Below are 27,520 nucleotides of genomic sequence, written 5' to 3' on the forward strand. Positions count from 1 at the left end.
TTATATGAATAACTTTTATATGTATAACTATATGTATAACTTTAGTTTTTCCACATTAACTCAGGTTTTGATGGTCAATTCTTTAAGATTAAAAACAAAAACCAATTCAGGACATTTGGATATAGGGATTAAAAAGAACCCTAAATTTAACTGTTAATTTGACAGGTGTCACATTAGAATGATTGTTGAGATAATTAGGATCGCTTTATGCCCAAAGTACAAAAGCAAATGAACTGCTTGCAGACTCACGTTTCCTAATTCCAAACCTTAATAGTTATATAGCAGGGTCTGATTATTCTTGTGTTCATTTAATTGTAAACTGACCAGTTTATGTGATAGTGAACAGTCATGTGGAAAGCCTTTATTTCAATTTATATGAACTTCAATAGTCCCACCATATAATAGGGGATCAGTGACTAAACGAAGTGAGCAGGCATATGCTTAGATGTCGTGATACTGCATCCAGGGGGTTTTTATGCTGAGATTACTTGTTCAGTTACAGACATAAGATACTACTGCATTTATCAGAGTAGGCTATACTTTAGGGAATTAAAATAAATATGAGATTCTGATCACAGATCTTCTGTACTAGGTTCATTTTGTTCCTGAGGGTGATAGTAACCAAATTTCAAAAAATGAGTCTTCTACTCTTTGCAAGCATGATGATAGATAATCAAATTTATGTTGATCATTTGTTTCAGATACTAATAAAAATATTTTGGCAATAAAAAGGCTGGCTATTTCTGCTAATTTGACTGCCCTTAATGGTATAAGCCATACTGACGGTTTTAGTGAGAAGCTGTTGAATTCTTCATCTGCATTGTCTAAGGTTAATGATACGTTGCAGAAAACAAATGAACTTATAATTGACTCAACAAATGCTGGTAGGTTTGCTGCTTGATTGCTTACTAGAAATGTTACTGCATGCAAGAGTGGGATTAATTTTTAACCTAAAGCATTCTTTATCCTGTTCACATTGAAAGCAGTTTGTACTAGTATACTTGTGATGAGATTTGCTATCTTTTTTGTTTGAAAGTTGACATTTTCAGACTAGCAAGGCTGAATGAAAAATCAGTAAAAAAAATTAAATGTACTTAGTTACATATTTTTTTGTATGTGTATTCATTATTCATTTGCAGTTTAAAACAAGAATAAATAGTTAGCAGAATTGCCCCAAAACTCTTTTTCAGGATATCTCCACTTCTGTTTTGGCAGCAGCATCAGCTGAAAAAAAAGTAAATGAAGTTGAAATCCAGGCTGGTCTGTTATATGGAAAATTGAAACCTCTAAAAATATTGGAGGAGAATTTAAGCAGAAACATCTCTGAAATTAAAGAGCTCATAAACCAGGCTCGTAAACAGGCAGCTTCTGTAAGCATCTAACTTTTTTTGTGTTATTCCAGAAAAGAAACTGCTATTTTGTTCCAGGATATATCCTAAATAGTTGCATCATTGTAATAAACTATAACTGTCAAAGTACATATGTTCCCTAAATACCATAGTTGTATCTACTATTACTATGGTAGATAGTGAGGGAGGAAAGGACTTGTATTTTTCTTCCACTTCCATGGCTACCTATGATCTTTCAGTTTCAAAAATGCAGTTTCAAAGAGAACAGGTGCATGCAATGTATGAGACTACTAATTAGTACAAACTACTGATTCTATTGTCAAAGCTTTCCATGGCCTTCCTGCATCTCTCTATTTTCATCCCAGGACATTCTTCATTTCTTTCTAATAAAGGAGACTATTTGTAGCTCAAGTTTGAAATGAGAGGTCGTTGGAACTCTCTGAATTTGGTAGTTTTTTGCAGATTTCATTGTCCAAACTAGGTAACATCATCAGTGCTAAATGATAACTAACAGTGATGATGTTTTCCTAGTTTGGGTAATGAAACATCTGCAAGAAAACAACCAAGTTCAGAGAGCACTAAGGACCCTTCATCAATCCATTCTGCATAGTGCTGTCTTCAACGATTCAAAAATTCCTGTTCCCTCCTAAAACTATCACCTTAGGAACTACCTAATCCATCTGTTCCAGTCTTTTCTCAGAAGCTATACTTTGCATGTGGCTTTTGCTTCAATCAGCTATTTCCCACATCTTAGGGAACATAAGTCCCTAATCAAGTACAACTAACCAAGGTCTTGAAAAAACATGCATTGTTTTCCACTATCTACTATTTCCTCAATATGTTTTGCATTGTAGGATATACAGAGCAGCCTCCACCAGCAACATATAGAAATACCATTCGTGATTTTGGTGAAATATAAAGACGTAGAGAAAGATGCTCCCTCCCATTGGTTTATTTTATTTTTTATTTAATAAATTTATATGCTGCCCATCTTATTGACTCATACATCTGATTAGCAATAGCAACAGCACTTAGACTTAACATACCACTTCACGGTGCTTTACAGCTTTCTCTAAGCAGTTTATAGAGTCAGCATATTGATTATGTCAAGTATTTTATTCATTAATGTAAATAATATTTCTATGATATCCATTATGTGTCTCTAAATGTATACGTATGGGTGTAAATTATACCTGCATTATATAAGTTTTTTGTTTTTCCTTTTGTCAGATTAAAGTTGCAGTATCTGTGGAAAAAGACTGTATTCGGGCCTACCAACCCCAGATATTATCTACTAACTACAATACATTAACATTAAATGTTAAAACAATGGAACCTGACAATCTTTTGTTCTATCTGGGTAGCAGTAGTAAAGTAAGTAAAGGATTTTATATCTCGATTCTTCTATAGGCTTGGTACTTTACCAACTATTAGTCCCGAGTTACATTGGGTTTCTACTGAATTATATTATCTGACATCCATACAACAAATAAGTTGCATTTCAGTGGTCAATTTCAGTGGTTATAAAAGAGTTTTTTTTGTCCATGTTTATGAGTATAGTGGCAACTTTAATATTTCTTAATATATAAGATAATGAAATAATGTTGCATAATATTTGGGGTTATTATGAAAGGCAAGGGTGCAATCTCTTGCATATTTCAAGTATGTCAGACTTCAGTGGGTCAGTAATAAATATTCTCTTAAATTTAGTATCCTAAATATTCAAACATTAATGATCAGAAAATACGATTCTTAAAACTGGACGTGAAATATGGACTAATTCTCATGAGGCCAGAAGTATGGCCAAATGACAAGATATTATACAAACTGTAATTTGATACATCTAAAGATACTTTTTTGCTTTTACATGAAGTAAACTATGATGGTCAGTAGAAATCTATATATAAGGTAATGAAACCCTATTTCCTTTAACCTTTATAGGTGGCAGTAGGTAGCTGTTCAATTGGAAAAAAGAATTTCAATAGTAAATTTCAAAAAACAATACTATCTTTTCTTTTTGCATTTTTTACCATCACAATTGCTACCAATCAGTTAATTATAATCAATTGTATCTCAATTGGTACAGTTAATTTGGATTGATTTTTATAGTAGTTTATAGTTATGCAATACTAATTTGTTCTTTAACTACATGGCTTGTACTTTATAGTAGAGTTAGAGGTACAGTATGTTCATTTAAATGATTCTGTGGTTAATTAAGCCTATATAATTGTATGTGGTCTTTACATTTTCAAAATGTTTTTTTCTTGAATGCTTCATTTACAAGCAAAACGTCTAATAGTCCCTCACTTTATTTGAATTGGAAAAGTTTAGCACACTTTGTGTATCCTACTGACTTTTCAAATATGAGTGTGATCGGCATTAATATTACCTTATATTATTTTTTCCCTGGGCTTTCCAATGTGTTTTTTGTGGTTGGCTACTTTCAGCTGTATAGTATATATCATATTTAAGTTTCTGTATTTGAGATGGCCCACTTCACAGCAGTTTTCCTTCACAAGACCAGAAAGGTAAAGTAAAAATTAAAATGATTGTGATTATAGTTTCTCTTATGGAATCACAATGATTGAGGTTGTTTTAAAAAGATTTTTAAAAACTTTAGAACACTTTTAGACATGTTGGTCTTTTAATATTCACAAACTTTTTCTTAGACTGATTTCATGGCAGTGGAGATGAGACGTGGCAAGGTGGCCTTCTTGTGGGATTTGGGGTCTGGATCAACAAGATTGGAATATCCTGATTTATCTATTAACAACAACAAGTGGCATAGAATACATGCTACAAGGTAAAAAATATTATAGATGTGATACTATCTATGTAGGACATCAGATATCTAGAAAAGATAAACTGTGTTGGGAATAAACAGCTTTTAGCATTTTTAGAATAATAGTTTAATTTATCTGATAAAGGTATTTATCATAAAATGATGTAAGAGATAAACAGATACAAACCAGAGATATATAGATACTATTGGTTTTGTAATTTCAACAGCTAGTTAATACCAAATTGTGAGCACATTCAACAATTTTAAATGTTGAAAGTAATGCCTTAAACCTTTGTAAAATATAAAGTAATCGTTCTGCCTTTTAAAACCCATCTTCATTCTCCCAAATGTAAAAACATATTGACTTTAATGCTGATAAGTCACACATAATCACAGAACCCAATACAGACATAGATATTTTGAGAGCTGTGTGGTACAATAGTTAAGGGGTTGGAGTAGGAGAGAGGAGACCCAGACTTTTAATTATCCACAGATAAGAAAGCTCACTGGGCCAATTTCCCTCTCTCAGCCCAGGAGCCTTCATTAAAGAGTTACACTAGAAGCAGGGAGACTGACATTGTAGTCCACCCTCAACCACAGAAATTCACTTAAATGGCTTTTGCAACTTATGTAGCTTAATGCAATTTGACTCCCAGGTACTTTTTTAGCTGAAAAATATCACCATTATGTCAATTCTATGAGATAGACCAGCCTAAGAAGCATTCATTGTGCAGACCTAAAGCTACTTGTATTAGAATCGGTATCCTCTTGGAATTAAGAAAGAGAGGCAATGCTGTTTGAGGATTTTTTTTTATTTTTATTTTTTTTATTTTTATTTTATTTTTTTAGACATACAACATAAAATACATCTTTTTAGAGCAAGGATTTGATCCAGTATAAAATAGGTAAAATTACTCACATTCCCTCAACCAATTTTGTTCTAAATTTTATCCATTTACATCTTAAAAAAAGAAAAAAAAAAGAAAAAAATCTTATTCTAAAACATTTATTATTCTACTATATCGCCCAAAATTCTAAACAATTATTTCCAAATAGACACCATTCCAAATCTTGTTTGAGGAATTTTTGTAAATCATCATTTTTTTGGCTCAGGCTGAAGCCTCATCTATCCCTGCAGCCTAGAACAGCTAATTGGTGCCACACCAACCCCCCTCCCTGCCCCTGCCACAATATTTGTTCTATAAGACACACAGACATTTCCACCCTCTTTAGGGGGGTGGGGGGAAGTGTGTCTTATAGTCCAAAAAATACGGTAAATCAAATCAGTAAATAACATCTAAATGATAAGATATTTAGAACAGTTGCCATCAACTATATAAATATTTGCATCTTTTTCTTAAACTGCTATGTGTAACACTAGTTAGCAGATTTTACTATTTTAGTTCCTTCATTATTTTTCTACTTAGGTTTGGAAAAACTGGCACTCTGAATGTAGAGGAGACTACTTCGCCTCAGAAACCCATCAGAAGAAGTGCCACCTCCCCTGGAACAGCCACTGTGCTAGATGTAAATCCGTCAACTCTAATGTTCATTGGTGGACTTGGAGGACAAATCAAGGTGAACGGTTTACTGTAATATATTGTGATAGTTCAGTTGGTGAATATTAAACATGATTTCCTTTTCACTGTGATGAACCTGTAAGAGCTGTCAAGTATTCAGAAATGAAAAGAAAGACATCTATATGAAGGTTGCTTGTTCTTGTAAACCAAAGTCCTTTAAAAAATTGCCAGTGACTATAATTTTAATGTGAGAAATCGCATCATCCTTGTGGAACAAGGGGTGGGCTAGGGGACAAATTCATGAAACTAATTTCAAGACTCAAGTTCCTCTCTTTTGGACATATGTTGTTGCAAACACACACACAGGAACAGACTTTGCAGTATTGTGCTGCAATACTGCCAAAAGCAGCAAGTCCCTGAGGATACCACTGGAGATAGATGAAAGTTATTACATATATGGGGATTAATGATGTTAGTCAATACTAACTTGATTTGAATTAAATACCATTGTCTCATTTTTGCAGTGCGGACTATGGCTACTCAAATGCAGTAGAGTTCCACAGTGGAGCTCAGATAAAACATTGTTTTATTAACTGATTTTGTTTGATTACCTTTGTAACTGTGTATCTGAAGGAATTTGAAATAGCCAGATAAAACATTGTTTTATTAACTGATTTTGTTTGATCCGATTTTGATATATATATATATATATAAAAGAGCAGGGAATAATAAATCAAACTTTTTTTTCGATTACCTTTGTAACTGTGTATCTGAAGGAATTTGAAATAGCCAATGCTTATTTTATTTACTGTAAATGTGTTCTGTGTTCTATAGAAATCACCATCAATTAAAGTAACACATTTCAAAGGGTGCATTGGGGAGACATTCCTGAATGGCAGACCAGTGGGACTTTGGAATTTTATGGAAAGAGAAGGCAAGTGCACTGGATGCTTTGGAAGGTGAGAACTAGAAAATAGCTGCTGATATCCATTTTATTTATTTATTTTGTATATCATCATCTGAGGCAATAGATAAAGGAATTTAATTTGGGGCCTACAAGTACCTAGGGTTTGAAAACTATGCCTATGGCCATATGGAGTGCTTGAGGCGTTTATAAATCTAATTAGGGTTTCCCTGATCACTATAAAGCAACTTAAAAAAATAAGTGATCTTTCAAATTATTTGGATCATCTATCACAATCCGGAAGTGAAGAATGCCATGGGACCATCTAGCTTTCCTTCTGACTTGCCTTGTGAGATAAAGATGAGGCAAGGCATTTCTGTCAAAGCACACTTAGATGGGGAATTTATCTGTTCAGAAGGCAAGCAAATTTGTAGATAGGTTGTAAAAGCATTATTGTACATTCAATTTTTTGGTGATTTTTTTTTTACAAATGCCTCTTTATCATGTTCCATTTTGGGTGCTCCTGGACTTCAATGTTGTTTTCCTGTTTTTAAATTGTTGTAATGATGTCTCTTGAAAATTACCTTCTGGATTTCCTCCGAGCTAAGAGATGATTCAGAGATAATTCTGTAAATGATAATTTTATATCAAAACCAATTTAAAAAAGGCTCGTACCTGTATAAATATGGTTTAACCAGCAGAGGGAGATAGATGATTATTTTATAAATCTGTTTTGCAGAATCCTAACAAACAGTAGAGTTATGGCTACTGATAATAGAGTATTCTCCTTTAAATTGCTGAAGACACTATAAAAAGGTTTATTATGTTGCTTTATAAATGTGACCATTTTACTGATGTGATGTGGTGAAAATATTTGAAATTCATATATTGCCTTCTTTCCTGAAAAAGGAAAATAATATATTAGAAAGTTTCATATATACATTTAAATCAGACTTCAAAAGGTAAATCACTTCTACTTGTATATACTTTTAAACTGTCTTTAATTAATTTAATACAATTTTACCAAAATTTAGATGTACATTAAATTACATCAAATTAATTTTGTCTTGATCGTTTGCACTACTTTTATTCCTAGGCTAAAAAAGCAGTTCAGCAATTTTACACATAGACTCAGTTGATGCCTATTTTGACTGTTGCTAAATTGGATTTTCATTACAGAGTATAGTTATGTAGAGTTCTGTGAGCAAAATGCATCTTGTTAAGAACTTTGTTATATCCTACCAGTCTCAATCTTCCCTTTTTTTGTTTTCTCTAGCCCACAGTATGAAGATCCTTCATTTCATTTTGATGGCAGTGGATATTCAGTGGTGGAGAAAGCACTTCGCTCCACTGTGACCCAGATAATTGTATTTTTCAACACTTTTTCAACTAACGGACTCTTAGTATACCTGGCTTCCAATGGCACAGTAAGATCATCCCAATTTAACAAAAAAGATATAATCAGTTCCATAATGTTTTATGGTATTTATGGTATTTTTTGATAACTAAATAAAAATGAATAAATTCATCCTATGCCTAACAATCAGCTATTTATTTATTTATTAGATTTTTATCTTGCCTTTATTACTCTATAAGTCATTTAAGGCAATGAACATACTCCTTCCTCCTCCCCTTTATTTTCCCTACAATAACCCTGTGAGGTGGGTGGGTCTAAGAGAGAGTGACTAACCCAAAGTTACCCAGTTAGCTTTCATGCCTAATGCCTTATAAGAATGGCATACCTGTGCAGTGTTACATGCATAGCATTCTCATAAAAATGAGTGGGATTTGATTGTCCAGTAATTTGGATGTTGTTGACCCCATGTGGACATTGCTATAGTGAACACTCAAAAATAAATTACATAAATTGCATTGTATGATAGATTAGCTAAACTATCGTTGAATCTGTCATGACTTATAATAGAGAGTTAGTAGCTTTTACTAAATCTCAGCTCCTCATTTTTAGAATAGAATTAATAATACAGAATTTGTATCAAGATAATATATGTGACACATTCTGATTTTCAAATGAAATACATTTGATTTCATATAATACAACTAATAATAATATAATAATACAACTGTTAGAAGTTTCCAAGGTTATTTTACTTGTTGTAGAGTTGAATAGTTACAGCATTGAATGTGGTGCATTTCCCTAACTTTTGTTTCTTTTTCTGCAGAAGGATTTTTTGTCTCTGGAGCTTGTCGATGGCAGAATTAAAGTAACCGTTGATCTTGGTTCAGGTCCCCTTACACTTAAAACAGAAAACCGGTACAATAATGGAACATGGTATAAACTTTCATTCAGCCGAAACAAAAAGGAAGGTAAAATATGTTAGCTCAATCCAGACGTAGTTGAATGTGTTTGTGCTTGACATTGATTTTAATTATAAAATTTAAATCATAGGACTATCAAAATTAGACACAATCCCTTTATTACTTTGATTGAAGAATCAGAGGTGGCACCATGTTTTCACTGAAATTGAAGAATTAGAAGTGGCACGTTCTACCTTAAAAAGCACATAGCAGGACTGACCTGCTTCATCTAATTTTTCACTTCAAAACGATGGTTTCTGCACATACAAGAAAGTTTTGAAAATTAACATGAACAGGGTTTTTTTGTTGCTTTCTGGTAGAAGTTTGATTTGAATGGTTTATTCAAATACTACCAGTATCTGATAGTTTACAAGTCCGATAGCATTTTAAAAAAAATCAACTGAAAATTCGGCAGAAAGGTGAATTAAGATGATGCTCTTTAATGGATTCTGTATGAGCTTCTAGTATTTGGGAATTATCTTAATTAGATGAAACATCTTTAAATCAGTTTAACAATGAATGGGATGAAGCTGAAAAAAGCAAGGCATTTATAAAGCAAAATGATTCCACTCTCAAGACTTGGTTGGTTATCTTGAAACAAACAAACAAAAAAAAAGATTGAAGTTGTCACTTTTCTAACAATTACCTGATAAAACTGGGTGGATATTAAATAATGTGGCATTTTTCTAAAATTTTGAGATCATATCATATTGGGTTAGCCGAAAACCATTTCTCCTAAAATAAATCTTCTTTGTACATATTTATAATACTTTCAATTGTCGAATAGCGAAGTGTAGATTGTTTTCTTGCTATTTTGTTTAAATTGAAATGTGTTGTAAATGTACTGTCTGAAATAACATGAATATAATATGCTTCATATTTCTACTATATGAGAGTGGTGTTTAAATGATTTTAATGACTAACAAAACAATGTATTGTTAGTTACATTTTCTGCACTGTTTGTTTAAATAGAAATTCCTGAATTCCTACAAACTGTTCCTATTTGCTTACCTTAGATATTTCTTTTATCTTTCAGGAATTTTGGCAGTCATGGATGCTTACAGCCTCAATTCTAAAGAAATCAAGCAAGGAGAATCCCCTGGTGTAGCCTCTGACCTGAATCGTTCTGATAAAGACCCAATTTACATTGGAGGATTACCAAGATCAAGGACAGTAAGGTACAATTAAGCATGTTCAAGGGAAATCCTTAAGAGTAGGTTGCACAAAATGTTCTCAACCACTCTGTGCATGGAAAAGCTAACTTCTCGAACCCAAAGCTGCTTTTTCAAGAGGTAACTGGACTTTGATATTTTGCTTCTCACCCAAAAGCTGAAGATCCTTCTTGAATGAGAAGCGAAATATCAAAGTCCAGTTGCCTCTTGAAAAAGAACCTTTGGGACAGCTATGACCTGGATAACTGAGAATCCCCATAAACATCTAACTTCTTGAAAGCAATGGAAGGACCAATTTCCACTGTTTGATACATGGGTGGACAGTGTACAGGAAAAATCCGAGATAACAGATAGAGAAGCTTTTGCCTTGATCCAAGAAGACCATATCCAACCAGTCCTTCCTATTCCCTGCCAAACTTCTTTCTCCTTTTCTCTTCTGTATATAAAACTAATTGAATCTCTGGAAGCACTTAATGGAGGTAGGGGAAGGAAGTGTCTGAGACGACTGATAGGCCATGCTGAGGAGGAGAATAGAAAGACCAAAGTATATTAGTCTTGCAATATTCATCCCCAAAATTCCGCTAGATTGTCATTTAACTAAAATCTGGAATTTGGAGCCAATCCAAAACTGTTAGGTATAATTCCAAGATATATATTTCAGGTACATATTTTCAGTTTTGAGTGTACTCCTATTGAAATTGCATATGGCCCTAAATGTAATGGATGTAGCTCTGATAAAAACTGGTTACTCTCTTATCCATTTCAGTATATAAAGCCCATTATATTGCTCAGGCTCAAATTATGTGTATGACTGTCTTTTTTCATACAGTCAATCTTAGATTCTTGAATTTTTAGTGAGGCACTTCTTGCCTACCATAAATATGCTTAACGTCAACCATTATATGTGGTTTTTCGTCGTAGTGATCTATAGAACAATTTTCTTTTGGAGTCATGGCGGGTACCTTCTTTCAGATTTTCTTGGAAATACGTACTTTCAAACACAGATTTTGAGTGAAGGCTCTGAACAAAGAATATCCACTATAATGTGAGGGTTTTTAAAAAACTTGCTTACAATTCTCCACTTTCATGTTTAATATGGAGCGTACACTCACTCTTTTGATCAGAGATTTCTTAAGGCATGAGGAAAAAGAATGCATGGAGGGGAAATGAGATATCCATGCTATCTGATAGCTTTCATTTCTGTCTCTTTGTATTAGATTGGAAAGAGAGACTATAACAACAGTAATTGCCTGAGCACCTGCCACCCTGATTACATAGATCAAAGTTCCCCATTGGTTGAGATACTAACTTTATCAGCCACTCTTACTTCAGACCTTCCCTATAAACATCAGAAAATTGGATGGGGAGGAGAAGGGGAAGGGCCATACTTTGTGGTTCATTTGCTTTCCTTCCCTGATACCTAAAGAGACTTCTCTTAGTTTCAAACAACAACAAAAAGCACAAACACCTAATGACAGTTTTACTCATCAGTCGTAAAAATTCATTATAGAAATTTAGAACACAAGGACTGCCAACATCAAATGGAAAGAAAAGCTGCCTGTTGTGCTTTGTATTTTTTTTTGAATTATTGTTATATTTTGTAATTGATGTAGTCTCTGAGTATTGTTGGAAAAGTGTTGATTTGTCAGAAGATAATTACGCAGTGACTCCATCCTGACTTTTATGAAGAATTCAGTATTTTGTTCAATTTTAACAGCTCAGTATTTTCCTTTATTAGGAAAGGGGTTCAAAGCAGAACCTTCGTGGGATGCATGAAGAACTTGGAAATATCCCGATCTACTTTTGACTTGCTTAAAAATTCATACGGTGTGAGAAAAGGCTGTATCCTAGAGGTAAGACATACCAGCAGTTCTGTTCACTAGATTTAAACTGTTTGCTACTGAAAATTAATTAATCATACATGTTGACTTTATAATGACTAGCATGTTGAGTGTTAAATAATCAAAAGCTCTGTTTTTTTGTTTTTTTTATTTAGAGTGATGTATTAACTGATTGTTTCTTTCCTTTTGCAATCTAGCCTATACGCAGTGCTAGTATCTTACATAATGGTTACATTGAGTTGCCACCCAAACCCCTTTTGGTGGAATCTGAACTTATGGCTACTTTTGCTACAAAGAACTCCAGTGGAATCATTCTTGTGGGGCTTAGCAAAGGTGAAGCAAAACGAAGACGCCGGCAAGTCCATCTTGTGAGTACCCAGTCACCTTTAATTTTATACTTTTAGTTATTTCTGAAATGGATCTTGACTAATCTCTAAAAGTGAAGCAGGGTGTGATTGAAGTAATACTTGGGCTGGAGACCACCAGGGCTGCTGTCTAGCTTGGAAAAAATCACAGACTGTCCAGGAAGAAGGCAGTGGCAAGCCAGTTCTGCATTATTGCCAAGAAATTACAAGCCTGTGAAGTCACTAGACCTTGAGTTCAATTCAGAGGAAATACCGATGTTTATCATCAGCTGTTACTCCATTAAAGGTTAGGGTGGCATAAAAGAAATAAGGATGCTCACATAAGTGAGTGTTTCTGTTTGAATTCTGCAAATAAAATTGGGTTGGTCGGCACAATAAACATGTAAAGTTTGAGAACATTTTGAGACAATGACAGTTTCTCTTTTCTGTTAAAAATGGATTGAGTAGAAGAGTGCACATCACTATGGTAAGCAGGTAGTCTTTGCCCTACAGCCATTTGTTCAGTGACTTTTTGAAGTTAGGTCTCTACCGACTGGTTGCAGCAACCTGCAATCATGTGACTGCAACCTTCCCTGCCAACTTCCAGAAAGTCCAATGGGGAAGCTAGCAGGGAAGGTCACAAATTGCTGGTGTAAGTCTCCTCCACCTATGCTTCCTGCCTGAGTCCCTCTGTGTCATACTGCATCACTCACTTGTGCACCCCTGCACATCTTTCCCATTCACCACTATATCTTTATACATCCTCCTTGTGCTGCCTGCATATCCTCCCTGATCTTGTACACTCTCTCTGACTTATATCCGAGTGGCTCTCAGTTTGGGGTTCGTTGGCTCAGGGAGAATTGCCACCTCTGGTCTTGGATGGGATGCACAGGCCCTGGACATAATCTGAAGGTTTTCAGTGCTCAAAGAGAAGGTGGCGGTTGTGGCCAAGAGGGACTTTGCACAACTGCAGGTTGCGAGCCAGTTACGCCCTTTCCTGGACCAACAATCCCTACTCACAGTAACTCATGCCCTAGTTACTTCCCATCTTGACTATTGCAATGCGCTCTACATGGGGCTGTCCTTGAAGAGCATCCGGAAGCTCCAGTTGGTGCAAAATGCAGTGGCCAGCATGGTTTTGTGCAAACCCCGGCGTGCACATGTATGACCTTTCCTGTGGGAACTGCATTGGCTGCCGATTTGCTTCTGGGTGCAATTCAAGGTGCTGGTTGTCACCTTTAAAGCCCTTTATGGTTTGGGTCCAGGTTATCTGAGGGACCGTTTCTTGCCGATCACATCTATCCGACCCATCAGAGCAGGGAGGCAGGGAATGTTGCGGGTCCCATCCCCAAGGGAGATACACCTAGTGGGACCCAGAAGAAGGGCCTTTTCTGTGGTGGCTATTCTCTCTGGGGCACATTCCCCCAGAGATTAGAATGGCCCCCACTCCACACTCTTCCAGAAGGCGCTGAATACCTGTCAGCGGGCCTGGGGAAGCCAGAGCAGGATGGAGCCCATTAAATGACTCATGTGAGGTGCTGTCACTGGGGCAGGGGGTGATTTTATTACATTAATTTATTGTATGACTCTTCTTTTATTGTTTTTATATGAGGTTTTATATTCTGTAAACTGCCTTGAGTCGCCATGTGCGAATGGACGGCAATATAAATAAATAAAATAAAATCCTCCCCGATCTACAACCTTGTATAACCTCCCTGACCCTTGCTACATTTTCCTGACCCTTATTGTATTGTGTCCTCTACTTTGGTTGTGGGAAAGTGGCAGGAAGTTTCCCTGCCGAATGACAATGGGATTTGGATAACAACGGCAATTTGGGACTACAAGGATAAATGCGTTTGCATTTATCACCATATCACTTAGCGAATTCTAGTTCCAATTGCTGTCATAGGTTGAGGCTTACCTGTACAGTTTTATGTCAAACCCTTTCTCCAAAAAATAAAACAATAAAATAAAATAAAATTCCAAGGCAGACAGAGGAAGAAAGAGAGATGTCCTTCCCCTCTCCTCCCCTTTCCACATTTTAACATGCCTAGCAATAATGGAACTTTTCTTTCCCCCCTATTCCTTGTAGCCCTTTTTCTCCATCATGCTAGTGAATGGTCACTTGGCTGTGCAAGTCCTTGCTGGTGACCGAGCAAGTGCAAAAAGGGTCCTGGTTAAATCTACTAATGGAACTTACAGTGATGGAAAAGAACATTCAGTTATCCTCACTCGGAATAAGAGGTACAAGCTGAAGTAGTAATTTAATTCCCACTTAATGCTACGTACTATGTTGTCTAAGGAACTAACATTATTTCAGAAAAATAATCACATATTTTCCTGTTGTTCAGGGTAGTTCAGTTTCCTGTGTTAATTATATTTTGTGTCTGGGTACTTATTAAAATGTGTGTGATTATTCCCTTTATAATTTGTAGATGCTTTGACTTCCAAAGGGAATGTTACCAAATATTTGTAGAACATAAAAATACATAATTAACTTTAAGATGTCTACACTAAGAAGCCTTCAGGTCTTATGTATTTTTTTAAAAAAAGCCTACAAGAGAAATTAATTAGAAAGTCATTAGAAAGTCTGATGTCTCGCAGTAGCAAGTCTCTAACACATGTCGGAGAACCAAATTTATGCTCTAGTTATTCAGGGTGGATTGCAAAATTTACTTGATTTCTCTTCCTTGAAATTATTCTCTTGAAAAAATTGTTACTGACTTGTATTTCTCTCTGTTTTCTCCCCATTTCTTTTGCTGCACAGAGTAATAAGTGTACAAGTGGATGAAAGTAAACCTGAAGAAATTAGACTTGGGCTCATGGCAGAAAGCAGATCAATTAATATATCAATACTCTTCATTGGTGGAATTCCTGCTGGAGAAAGCATTTCAGGATTAATGATGATGGATTCTTTCTATGGTTGTATAGCTAATGTGATATTTAACACACAGTAAGTTAAAATTAGTTTCCATGCATGGGAAATTTCTTATTTCACCTTATACTATTATTCTCAGTCATCCTGGTTGTCCCAAAGATACTTTTTCCAAAAGCCAATAGAATTTTCTTGGGTTTTTTTCTGTCAAAACTCTTCCAAGAAGCTTCTTTAGTTCTAAAGAATATATATTTTATATAAGTTATTTAATTAACTAATGGATAAAAAGTTACATTTTTTAAAAAAATAACCTTTACTTCGGTTTTACTATACTATCTCCAGAAGGATTCCTTTATTGGAGGGCATCATTTACTGTTTTTACCATGATATGATAGTTCTGCATTTTTTAAATCAATATCTTCTCTGCCAAATGTCAGAGAAGCTTAAACTAAAACCACTTAACAGGCATGGAAGAATCCAGAAACTCTGATGCAGTGTTTTATGTAGAAAAGCCAAGAACCATTATTAAAGAATTCCAAATAATGCTGAGTATCAAGTGCCAGTCTATTTATAGTGAAACAATGTTTGAATTCTTGTTTCCCTTTTTCCTGTCTAAAATGCAATTGGCTGGCTGGTCCCTTCTTTTAGGCAGAAGGTCTGATTTCCATGTCTTTTGCTTTATTAATGGACAGATTTGATTTTAAATTATTCTCCTTTGTCCATATATAGAACTTATTTTCACACCAAATATATCTGATTTTATTAGTTGTTCAGTGGAGAAAATGTCATATTTAGCTGGATAATTTTTGGTCTACAGACATTGAAACTATTCTGTAACTATTGACTACAATAGAAGATGTCACTTATATGGAACATGATAGCAAATAAGATCCATAGATATATAACATGGAAATCATGGACTTGCACAGTGTTGGATTGGAGTAAACATGATAATTCTTTAGAATTTCACATCAAAGATATGTGAGAAAAGTAGTTGGCACTTGATAAATAGTTTTGTGTTCTTAGTTTTCAGCTTATGCCTGAAAAATAATTCATGTTTCTTGTGATTTGTTTCTTCTTTCCTTCCCTTCCTTTAAAAAAAAATACAGATTTCTGGATTTCACCACTGCAGTAAGGTATGAACGTGTTGATATGGACAGCTGCTTTCTTTCAGAGAAATCTAAGCCTGCTATTCAACCAGTAGACTTTGAAATCCGATCTGAAACACAGATGCTGCCAAGTTCTTTAAAGTCTTTTTCACAGACTAAGGAAGTATGTTATGATGGTTATATCTGTACTTATGATCATAATGAAGCAAAACTAAGCTGGCAATGATTTTTTTTCCTGTTTTCCAATTTCAGTTTCATAATTCACCTCTTCGCCATAGGTAAATCATAAAGCCACCACTTTGTTATGGGTTCTTTTAACTATGCCCCAATTTGGTGGATTCAAGACACAAAAGAGTTAACAACAGCACAAGTGCCTAGACAATACACACAAGCACACATAATACTCACACACTATTACTCACTATTCTCTACTACTCATTCTTCTCCACTATTGCTCATGCTCCTTGTGAGTACTGCTAGAAAAAAAATAGTTTCTCACTGCTTTCTGCTACTTTAGGTTACTTTTCTTCATTACAAACAACACACATACCTCCCCACCTCCATTGTTTCACAATAATCCTTTTATAGGCAGCTTTGCTGTACTGCTACTGAGGAGACAGCTTAAAGAGAAATAAAGAAAGCAGCACAGGTGCTGGCAATTTTCTGGGCAGCCTGCTCTCTCACAGGGCAATTTATTAAATACATGGGAAAGTAATCCTATTAACCATATTTAATTAACTCATTTACTTTTCATTAAGTATACACATAAATAAAATCAATTTTATTTTATTTTTATTTGGTTTTTACTCATGTGATTTCTGGATATTAGTGTGTGTTTTTGCAACTGTAATACTGGATCAATAAGTATAATTGTATATAAAGTTAGATATGTATAATTTCAATTGTGTATCATTATAAACATAGATGTAAAAATGATAGAAGCTGTACTCAGTTCTGCTGCAGATTGTCTTGAATGTAGGTCTAGTTTGCTTTTAAACATGAGGATATTTCACAAATTTAGTTCTTTTGATCATCAAAATGAGGAAGTACCACAGTGCTGATCTCTAACCTAGTATCCTACAAAAACAATGGAACATAATTTCCTTATTTCCAATTATCATGGCTTATTACTGGAATTGAAGGAAGCAAGATAACTATTTTGGTATAGTGGTTAAGGCACCAGGCTATATACCAGGAGCCTGTGAGTTCTAGTCCCGCTTTAGGTATGAAAACTGACTGGGTGACTTAGAGCCAGTCCTTCTGTCTGTCTGTCTGTCTGTGAGTTCAACCCACCTCAAGGAAAGACATGAAAATGGTCCGTTGTCCTTAAAAAAATAAAGCTACCACAGTTGCCTGAACAGATGAAAATCAGGCTTGTGTTGTCTTGGATTATGATAATTTGAACATGAATTTTGTATGTCGTCAATATTTAATAAAACAAGAGAATGAATATTGGATGGAGAATTAGTTCATTTACTTCAGTTCTTCTGTTTACAGAAACAGTGTGCAGAAAGTGGAGAGCTGAAGTACATTTCCAATGCCCATCAGTTTGGTGTTACCAGAAACAGTCATTTAATGCTACTTTTCAATCAGTCTACAGTAAGAAAAAAGTAGGTATATCTTAAATTATTGTATAGAATTGCTACATGTGAGATAGAATATGTGCAGCTAGATGTGCAGCTAGAAAACATGAAGTTAAGCAATAACAATTCAGAGAATTACACTATGTGGCACTGTTAAATTCCATTCGTTCTTGTATTGTTATCTATAGCCACATAACAAGTACCTATTTTTCATTCATTTTTTAAAATGCTTTTCCTGCTCCTACATATATATGCAGTAGTAGGATAGTTTTCTGAACATTAAAGATTAGGGGTTGTGCAGACCCTGAAAATAACCGAGATTGTTCCTTGTCTGTCATATGTAGAGTAGATATTATATAAACTAGATAAAACTAACATTAAACACTTCATTTAAAAATAGCCAAAAAAAGTTCACTGATCTTTCTCATAGCTATTTTTAAAAGTTATTTCCCATTACAATAGACAAAATTTTAAGTGTAAATTGGAATGTTAGCAGTTTACTATAACTCCTTTTCCTTAGTTTCTGCCTATACTATTTTCTTTCCAATGGATTTCTTCATGGGTAATAGCTTCCTAGAATTTCTGTATTATTCTACAATAATTATTCGCCTACTATACTATCCTGTAACACTCAGAAAATGAAAGTAGGTTTCATTTATGACTACTCCAGTTAATGTTAAGGGAATTTCCTATTAGAGGGAACTAGAAAACGGTGGAGAGTTGCCAGTATTATCTGCGATGCCACTCCAGGGGATCTGCCAAGCTTCCCGAATAGCATGAATGATATTATTTAGAGTCGGAGGAAGAAGGATCACAGAATATTTGAACCAAAGATCCTTGCAGGATCTACTTTCATTAAGATTGTGAAAGTAGTCTTGCATCACTTTTCCATAAACTCTGCCCTTCGTATTTGTTTGCAGTATAATAAGCCACACAATAAAGTGATGGGCAACAACACAGCACAGCTTTCATCAATTGGTTTATCTTGCTTCTTGTGACTGCCTCTCTCTGAACATAGCAATAGCAATATACCACTTCACAGTGCTTTACAGTCCTCTGTAAGCGTTTCACAGAGTCAGCGTATTGCCACCAACAATCTAGGACTTCATTTTACCAACTTGGGAAGGAATGATGGAAGGCTGAATCAACCTTGAGCTGGTGAGGATCGAACTGCTGGCAGTGAGATGAATTAGCTTGCAATACTGCATTCTAATCACTGCACCATCACGGTTCCTCAACATGCTTGAATGACAACAACAATTTATTAAACTTGCATGCCACCTGACTCTCAACAACTCTGGGTAGCTCACAACAGTTCAGCCTAGAATATTTATTGAACTTAACATTATTTTCTGTCTTTAAAAAGAAAGCCGGGCCCTTTCTTCTGTCAGTTAGAGGGTTTTTATTGACTCTACCGTGCCAACTGCCGTCAGGATGGGATCTACAGGATTTCCACTTTTATTGCCACCTCTACAGGCCCTTAGGGGCCTCTGGCAGAAAGAAATCAGTCATGGAATGCAGAGCCCTGCTTTCATTTGGCTGTCTCGCCATGGCATCAAACCGGAAGAAAGACAGTATTTTCAATGGTATTCATAGGATGCATTGAAATGTCCAAACTTTGATCAGTTCCATATCTTATTTTGTAGGTTTTCTGTCCAATTAAGAGTCAGGACCCTTGCTTCTAGTGGACTAATATATTACACAGCTCATCAGAAGCAAGTTGATTATGCAGTCCTTCAACTACAAGAAGGAAAGCTTCGTTTTTCATTTGATCTTGGAAAAGGACAGTCAATAGTTTCTCATGGAGCAGTGATCAGCGATGGAAAATGGCATACGGTACATTTCTTAAATTCTTATATTCAACTGCCCAGATACATAAATGTTTTGGTACATTAAATTCCCAAGAGGGGGGGATTTTATTAGGTACACAATAGTTTTTGCATTTGACCTATTTGGTTGATGTATTTATAATCCTAAACAATTGTGAAATAAGAATAAAAAATTCTGGTCACAGATAAATACATGGAATACTATTCTCAGTTGCATGTTTCTTAACTATGAATAACTGCTCACAAATAATGTGTCTTATCTTACAGGTGCAAACAGATTATGCTAAGAGGAAAGGTGTAATCATAGTTGATGGGCAGGCAATTGAAGCTGTCAATGTTTCAGGTGACGGAAACACCTTGGATGTGGATGGGAAATTGTACTTGGGAGGTCTACCCTTAGGTTACCTCACAAAGAACGTTAGAAATGTAAGGACTTTACTTTCTTATTGATCCTTTGTGTGCAAACATATCATACTATATTTCATATCAATGTTCCGCTGATCCAAGGAAAAGCTGTGACTCCACCAGGATGTGAAGTTTTTGTAGGGTGGTGTGTTTTGTATATAGAACAGCTCACATTAGCTCTTGTGAAGATAATTTTGCATCTCCTCTGGTGGGCAACTGGTTATTTCCATTGATAGGACTTGTGCCATATTCAGGCTCCTTTTCTTTCCCTCCTTAATGTTGTCTTGCTCAATCCAAGGGATTTCCCTATATACACCCTTTTGCAAACACAGCAAGGCACCAGACAGAAGGGGCAGAAGATTGCTAGCCTCCCGATTCATTGCCCTCTGCCATTAGCCAAGTTGAGAGGATAGGAGTGAGCTCTGAACTGGTCAGATGAGTCTCAAAAGCTAGAATTGAGGGCAATTTTGCCAGTTCAAAATTAATTGGTAGAGTTGTGAAGTGTAAATAGTGGTTGTTATTAGTTGTGTGGAAGTTTCATAGGAAGGATAGGAATTGTTGTTTACCATGAGCTGTCAAGTGATAACATACAGAATGAATTAAGAAATGAATTCCCTCTGTAATATATTTGAATTGACTCAGGATAATGCTGATAATAGGTTTGTATTATACATGCTATTTTGGTATTTTATAATTGTTTATCCACATTTGATCTGAAACATTCCAGTTCCTCTGTTTGCATTTTACTTCAAATAACAAGACTATTTTTTTTTTTACTAAATTTGTTAAAAGATATCAAACATGTCTGTATCTGAAACAGCATGTTCAGCTCCTCCAGTAACCATAATAAGCAGGCTCATGGTCACAGCCATAACAATAGCAGTATTAAATTGCACTCTATGGAAAGAAACTATTTTAAGCTGGAAAACAGATGGATTTCCAACATTTTTTAAAAAATAAAACAACTCTTGTAAGTCGGATTTTGATCTCCACAGCGGTAGTGGAAAAGAGCAGAATTAACCTTTTGCTGCGCTGTTTTTCTGTCCTAAATCCTCTCCTTATTCCAAATAGCTATTCAGATTTACGACAGAAAAAAGCATTGTTGTTTGGATTGCATCTGTTTTCCCCACAAGGAGTTCCAGACAGATGACAGCAAGACTCAGACTGACAGGGCAAGGTCAGGAGGAAAGCATAGAAAAATGGCTGGGTTGATGACCCCTGATCACAGATTTTCTGTATCCTATCTTATTTCCATCATAAAATGCAAAAGTGTACCTACTGTATTTGTTATAGTTCAGCTCTCTTCCCCCCCCCATCTGAGATTTCCCATTCTGTTCCTTGTTTTTCTAAAAAATATTCCTGTGAAATTATTTTTAATCTATAGCAGCATAAGGTAAAGGTAAAGGTTCCCCTCGCACATATATGCTAGTCATTCCCGACTCTAGGGGGCAGTGCTCATCTCCGTTTCAAAGCCGAAGAGCCAGCGCTGTCCGAAGATGTCTCCGTGGTCATGTGGCTGGCATGACTAAACACCAAAGGCACATGGAATGTTGTTACCTCCCCACCAAAGGTGGTCCATATTTTTGTACTTGCATTTTTTACATGCTTTCGAATTGCTAGGTTGACAGAATTGGGACAAGTAACAGGAGCTCACCCCATTATACAGCATTAGGGATTCGAACCGCTAAACTGCCGACCTTTCGATAGACAATCTCACTGTCTTAGCCACTGAGCCACCGCGTCCCTATAGCAGCATAAAGATAAGCAAAAAAAAGAATATAAGGGAATATCCAGTCTGCCCTGAACCTTTGTATAAGGGATAGATTTTAATCCTTTGCTCTCTACCTCAGGGATCCCATCTCTGGGCTGCGCCCCACTATCAGCCCATGGCCTACTCAGAATTGGATCGTGCGAGTGGCTGGCTGGAGTGCGTGCACACATGCTGCTCAACTTGCGCAAGCAGTGGGCCGGCAGGCAATCGCACAATTTGAGCTGCATGTTCCCCTCTCCCCTGCCCCCATCTAGGCCACCAAGCCGCAATGGGACCTATGTGAAAACAAAAAGCTATATAAAATGATGTGTAAATTTACCACAAAGTTTGAGTGACTTCCTCTAATAGATGTCTGAATTTCTCAATGACTAATCATTATAAAGTAGCAAGGCTCTCAATGATATATCTGTGGGTAATAACAGATGTCTGCATTATACAGATTTTCTATAGCAATGGTTCTTAATCTTGGACACAGACGATTATGCTGGCTGGGAAATTTTAGGGAATTCTAGGAGTTGAAATCCACAAGTCTTGAGGTTGCTAAGATTCAGAAATACTGTTCTATAGGAGTAACCACACTACCAAATTGTCTTTGCAGATTACTCACAGCATTCCTGCATGCATTAGTGAAGTAACCATTAATAGTAAGCAATTAGATAGTCCGGTCTCAATTTTTGCTGTGAATAAATGCTATGCTGCAATCCAGAAAGGAACTTACTTTGATGGAAGTGGTTTTGCTGCCTTTGGTAAGTAAAGTATTATTTTATCCCCCACCCCCCGCCCCAAATATGTGTAAAATGAAATATAAAAAATATCCAGTAACATTAAATATTTTCCTCTTGTTCTTTTATTTCCAATTCTGAGTTATTGTAGCTGCTGGTAGTGGGTAAGAATCATAAAATAATTTCCCTTGCTCAGAAATAGTATGGCTTCACTGAAGAACAAGGAAGTCTCTGTATTGCAGACAACTTCTGTTTCCAATAAAGCCAACCCACTTGTCTAGTTCAAGGAAAGACTTAAAGTGAGCACACATTCCCACCTAGATAGCTATGTTTTTTACAGTAACTTTAATGTATAAAAGATAAGTAGGAAATTCTTTAAAACGGAGGCCTATTCAGTTTCTGTAAACTGCTAACTGAAGTGTCATTTAGACACAGATTTAGTTTTGAAGTTGGTGATTATGTAATTTTTTGCAGATGGTTCAATAAACTCTTATTTTTAGTGGTTTTGCTAATTTTATTTTTCATTGTATTTATCTCTTACATCTTGTTTTGGTCAAGTGGTCATTTGATTGGTCTGTTCATTTGGTCAGGATCCTTTCCCAGTAGAACTATTTGTGCAGGAAAAGGCAAGCATTGTCTTTGGAGCACAAACCAAGATATATTAGATTTATGGTTTCCATGCAACATATGGACACCTTGCAATATGGACGCCTTTAATTAATATGGATTAGACCTGCAATATAATATATTATTTTATTCTAAACCTTTTCTCAAAATTCTTTGGATCTACTGATAATGTCAGTTATAGACAACAATTCTCTAACTTCATAAATTTCATTCTTTCTTTTGTAGTTAGGGAAGGCTATAAAGTCAGATCTGAAGTTAACATTACATTTGAATTCCGTACGAATGTTGTGAATGGAGTTCTTCTTGGAATCAGTAGCGCTAAGATAGATGCCATTGGGCTGGAGATTGTAAATGGGAAGGTAGGTTCTGAAATGGATATACTGCAATACATTTATCCTAATAAATCTTAAGCGGTACCTAAACTGATGGATCTGAATATATATAAGAAAGTTACGTATGCAATTTTTAAGAGAAAAGATGGGGTAATTATTAATATATAATAATGATTCTGGAATTAATGTTTTCATGATCTCTGTGAAACATATCTGGCTATCCTACAGGAATAGAATTTTGTATTCTGAAAACTAGCTTTATATTATTAAGACAGTTACAATTTGCTATTTATAGATATTATACATAGGAAAAAAGGAATGTTATACTAGAAGAAACAGTTCAATTGGTGATGTGAGAGAGCTCTGAAATAAAATTATGAAATAGATGAAATGATAAAAAATTTGAAGACAAATGCCTAAGATTTTACAAATATATTTATTATTTTGGCTTGTGTGAAAAGTTCAGTGGTTAAAATAAAAGAAATTGGAGGTGGGGGGACCAAAGTGCTCCCAGACCAACATTAGGAATAGTTGTTTGAAAAAAAACTTTGATTTTTTTTTTTTTTTTTTTTTGCTTTAATTTATATGCCGCCCTTCTCCGGAGACTCAGGGCAGCTTACAATGCGTTAAGCAATAGCCTTCATACTTTTGTATATTTTATACAAAGTCAGCTTATTGCCCCCACAATCTGGGTCCTCATTTCACCTACCTTTGAAAGGATGGAAGGCTGAGTCAACCTTGATGTTTATTTTTGCATGAACCATACTCCAAAAATAATCAGCCCTACATACATCAAGATATCACTGTTCCCTAAAGTATCAAAGGGAGCTTCCACATTTCCCCCTTTTCAGAATCCCTTTATTATGAAAGTTGGTCCAAACTATAGTTAACCATTTTAATCAATTGCTGGACAGCAGAATCTAACATTGAAGTTTTCAGGGAAGATACATAGTCAGTATTCGTCTCTTAAACCTTGTCTATACTTTACCATTATACTTAGAAATGTACCTATCATAAGTTATCAAGGGGGTGGTGGAGGAGGAGAAATGACTATAATGTAAAACAAATCTTTCAGAATTGAAATAGAAATAGGGTACGTTAAATTAGTTGTTTCTTGGCAAAATGCAAAGCTAAGAAAGTCATATTAAATGAACATTGATTTAATAATTACCCACTCTCACAGCAGTTCTGAAAATGTATTGGGTTAAAAGAACCATCTTCTATCCTTACTCCATTTGGCTGTTCAGTTGTGATTTATTTTGTTTTTGTAGATTTTATTCAATGTCAATAATGGAGCTGGCAGAATAACGGCTTCCTATGAACCAAAAGGAATGTCTAATCTGTGTGATGGACAGTGGCATAAAGTGGAGGCTAAGAAAAACAAGCATCATATTGCTCTAACAGTTGATGGAAATGTGGTTCAGACTGATAATCCACATGTTCATTCAACCTCTGCAGATACAAATAATCCCATTTATGTTGGAGGGTATCCTGGTATGTAATTCACATTCAAAGCAAAGCAGAAGATAATCTTGACTTAATCTTGACTTGTTGCATATTTTTCTAAGTAACTAATGTAGAAATAGTAAGCCACATAAAGTTAATTCTCTAAAACATGAAGCCTATTAAAACACCAGTGTCCATTTACCTAAGTGTTCTGGTTGCGGTTTTGTTCCTTTTCTTACAGCTTTATACCTCAGGCCCCCAGAAAATCTGTCTGAACACAATCCTGGGCTCAGACATCCATCTAGCCCTTAAGAATTATTTATTCATTGATTTAATAATAATATAATAATTACTCTTACGGTTACAGACCAGCATTTTCATTCATTGATTTTATGATCAACAGGATTCCCTTTATTGCATGAAGCTACCATATGCAAATTAGATTGATTGAAAGAATTATTACATGCTCTAACTTGACAATTTATCTTCAATTATTGCTTTCAAGATGTACATTCAGTCTCATCCACACAGTAAACATGTCTTCTTGTTCTTTCATTTGTTTTCCAGCTGACATAAAACAAAATTGCTTGACCACTAAGAATTCCTTCCAAGGGTGTTTGAGAAACTTTATGCTGATTAAAGCCCAGCAAGCAAATTTCTTAGACTTCAGTGAAGCCTTTGACCTGCGTGGAGTTTTTCCACATTCCTGCCCTGCAGCCTGACTACTAAATGGGAAGAAAAATGTTCCATTTTAAGAGGCTTTGTCTATCAACTCTTAATGAAAAAGGAATGCTTTTAATGATAATACTGATTTAAGCGATTTCCCTCTTACTTTCCAGCTCAAGAAAAATATGTTTTTAGCTAGAACATCTACACATTTTTAAAAATAAAAAAAAATTAACCACATTTGCTGAATCTGTTTTTTATGGTTGATGGAAGATTTTTAAAATCAGTATTTACAATAAATCTTTTGTTAATTATTTAACCTTTATTACTTTGGCGTATATGGGTCCATTTATAATAAATATGTAATATAAGGCCCTAGTCAACAAACATATTCTTTCATGCCGTGTGTGGATTTTAAGTATGAAAAGTAATATAGCATACATTTAGAGATGAATTAGTAGAAAGCTCATTTTCAACAAATGTTGCTCATAACTTTCTTTTATCCCTAATTACTGCTAAAATTGCTGCAGCTAAAATAGAAGCTGAAGGCTAACCTCAGACACATTTTCTTTAACACATTTAGCAAAACACAGGTAACTACTGACAAAATCTTTATTGATGCTACCACTGATATTTAGCATTGGGGAAGAAATTAAAATGTGGTATAAATTGGAATAGTTATATAAAAGTGATGGCAAGTTTTCCTAATTTTGTTATCAGCCCAGAATTACAAAAATGTAACAAAATTGTATACATAACAAACTACATTAATATATTTAATATATTAATGATTTTTATATGAAAGTTTTAAAAACTTGTAAATAGATGCAGCAATTGAATGGAATTAACTTTGGGTTTAAGGGGAGGAAAAACCTGAACCAAATCAAACATACCAGATTCATTTTTTTTCATAGTCTTAATTTGCATTCAAAATAATTCAGATGAAATTTGAAAGTTTAAAGACTGGGTACAGAACATAAGTTTTGTGGGCTATTAAATAATGCTTATTTTCTACGAAGACTGCAAAATGTTCTGAAATTGGGGGGGGGAGCTTGAGTTTTGTTCTTATTTTGGGGCAAAATGCAGACATTTTATTTCATGTTCTTTTTTACTGCTTGGGCCTTAATGTTATGTTTCTCCAGAGTTGCAGAATTGGAGAATGCTTCAAGCAAAAAGGGATTCATATTTTTAGAACGGTTTTAGAATAAGAAAGGGAACGTTGACTTCCCAGTCAATCTATTTATTATGGTTTTAATTGTTTGCATGCTTAACTCTGGCCTTGGACACTAAGGAATACCAGGCCTGGCTAATGTTTCAACCAGAGACCACCAGGATCCCAAGGCCATAAACTAGATTAAAAACATATCCAAGACAAAGAGACACAGGCTATTTTAATATTGTTGCTAAGGAAACTGTATGTATGTGATTTAACTTTTGAGAAAGTTTGTGTCTTGCATGTATGTATGCCAATCTATGTTCTCTGCACTGAAGCATCGGTCTCAAAAAGGGAGGCAATGTGCAAAAGTGTGCTTGGATTGTTTGTCAACTGCTGTTTTGTTTGCAGGCAGGATGATAAAAACAAAATGTGTGCACTCCATATGTGCATTTGGAAAAAGCCTCAAGGTCATGTACAGAGGACTGGTTGCTGGTTTTTTTTTTTTTGTAGTTAATTTATTTGTGGTCTGGGTTAATTTTTTAAAATCTTCTTTAAATCATCCTATTTACTTTCCCTCCCCCACACATAGCACATATCCTAACTGCACCTAATTCTGTGGTGGTTCATTGTTTAAATCCGCTGTTTTCTAAGGAATAACACACACAAGATTCTGAAGTTTCATTGGAACATAAAATGTTTGATCGTGCTAGTAACTGTTCTTTGAGCAGATCTAACTTGTTCCAAGTACAAAACATTTGTTTACTGTTTGTG

At 35.2% G+C, this 27,520-nt stretch overlaps 1 protein-coding gene across 4 annotated transcripts in view; it reads left to right on the forward strand.

The window, feature by feature from the left end:
- LAMA1 (laminin subunit alpha 1) overlaps positions 1 to 25,833 on the forward strand; it is a 97,581-nt gene extending 71,748 nt beyond the window's left edge. For 3 of the 4 annotated variants that reach the window (XM_034429506.3, XM_034429508.3, XM_034429509.3), the window contains 21 exons: positions 702 to 884; positions 1,216 to 1,370; positions 2,580 to 2,723; positions 4,019 to 4,152; positions 5,559 to 5,709; positions 6,486 to 6,610; positions 7,832 to 7,982; positions 8,736 to 8,880; positions 9,908 to 10,049; positions 11,782 to 11,896; positions 12,082 to 12,252; positions 14,321 to 14,472; positions 14,996 to 15,181; positions 16,213 to 16,375; positions 17,710 to 17,822; positions 19,442 to 19,631; positions 19,892 to 20,050; positions 22,399 to 22,546; positions 23,375 to 23,508; positions 24,753 to 24,975; positions 25,495 to 25,833. In XM_034429506.3, coding sequence (XP_034285397.2) covers positions 702 to 884; positions 1,216 to 1,370; positions 2,580 to 2,723; positions 4,019 to 4,152; positions 5,559 to 5,709; positions 6,486 to 6,610; positions 7,832 to 7,982; positions 8,736 to 8,880; positions 9,908 to 10,049; positions 11,782 to 11,896; positions 12,082 to 12,252; positions 14,321 to 14,472; positions 14,996 to 15,181; positions 16,213 to 16,375; positions 17,710 to 17,822; positions 19,442 to 19,631; positions 19,892 to 20,050; positions 22,399 to 22,546; positions 23,375 to 23,508; positions 24,753 to 24,975; positions 25,495 to 25,649 — 3,239 coding nt within the window. In that variant the 3' untranslated portion in view covers positions 25,650 to 25,833. The remainder of the gene's footprint in view (positions 1 to 701; positions 885 to 1,215; positions 1,371 to 2,579; positions 2,724 to 4,018; positions 4,153 to 5,558; positions 5,710 to 6,485; positions 6,611 to 7,831; positions 7,983 to 8,735; positions 8,881 to 9,907; positions 10,050 to 11,781; positions 11,897 to 12,081; positions 12,253 to 14,320; positions 14,473 to 14,995; positions 15,182 to 16,212; positions 16,376 to 17,709; positions 17,823 to 19,441; positions 19,632 to 19,891; positions 20,051 to 22,398; positions 22,547 to 23,374; positions 23,509 to 24,752; positions 24,976 to 25,494) is intronic. The other variant, XM_034429507.3, reaches the window with a different exon arrangement.
- Positions 25,834 to 27,520: the final 1,687 nt, after the last annotated feature.

Source organism: Pantherophis guttatus, chromosome 3, assembly GCF_059756535.1.
Source record: "Pantherophis guttatus breed Tessera chromosome 3, ASM5975653v1, whole genome shotgun sequence".
NCBI classification, from domain to species: Eukaryota; Metazoa; Chordata; class Lepidosauria; order Squamata; family Colubridae; genus Pantherophis; species Pantherophis guttatus.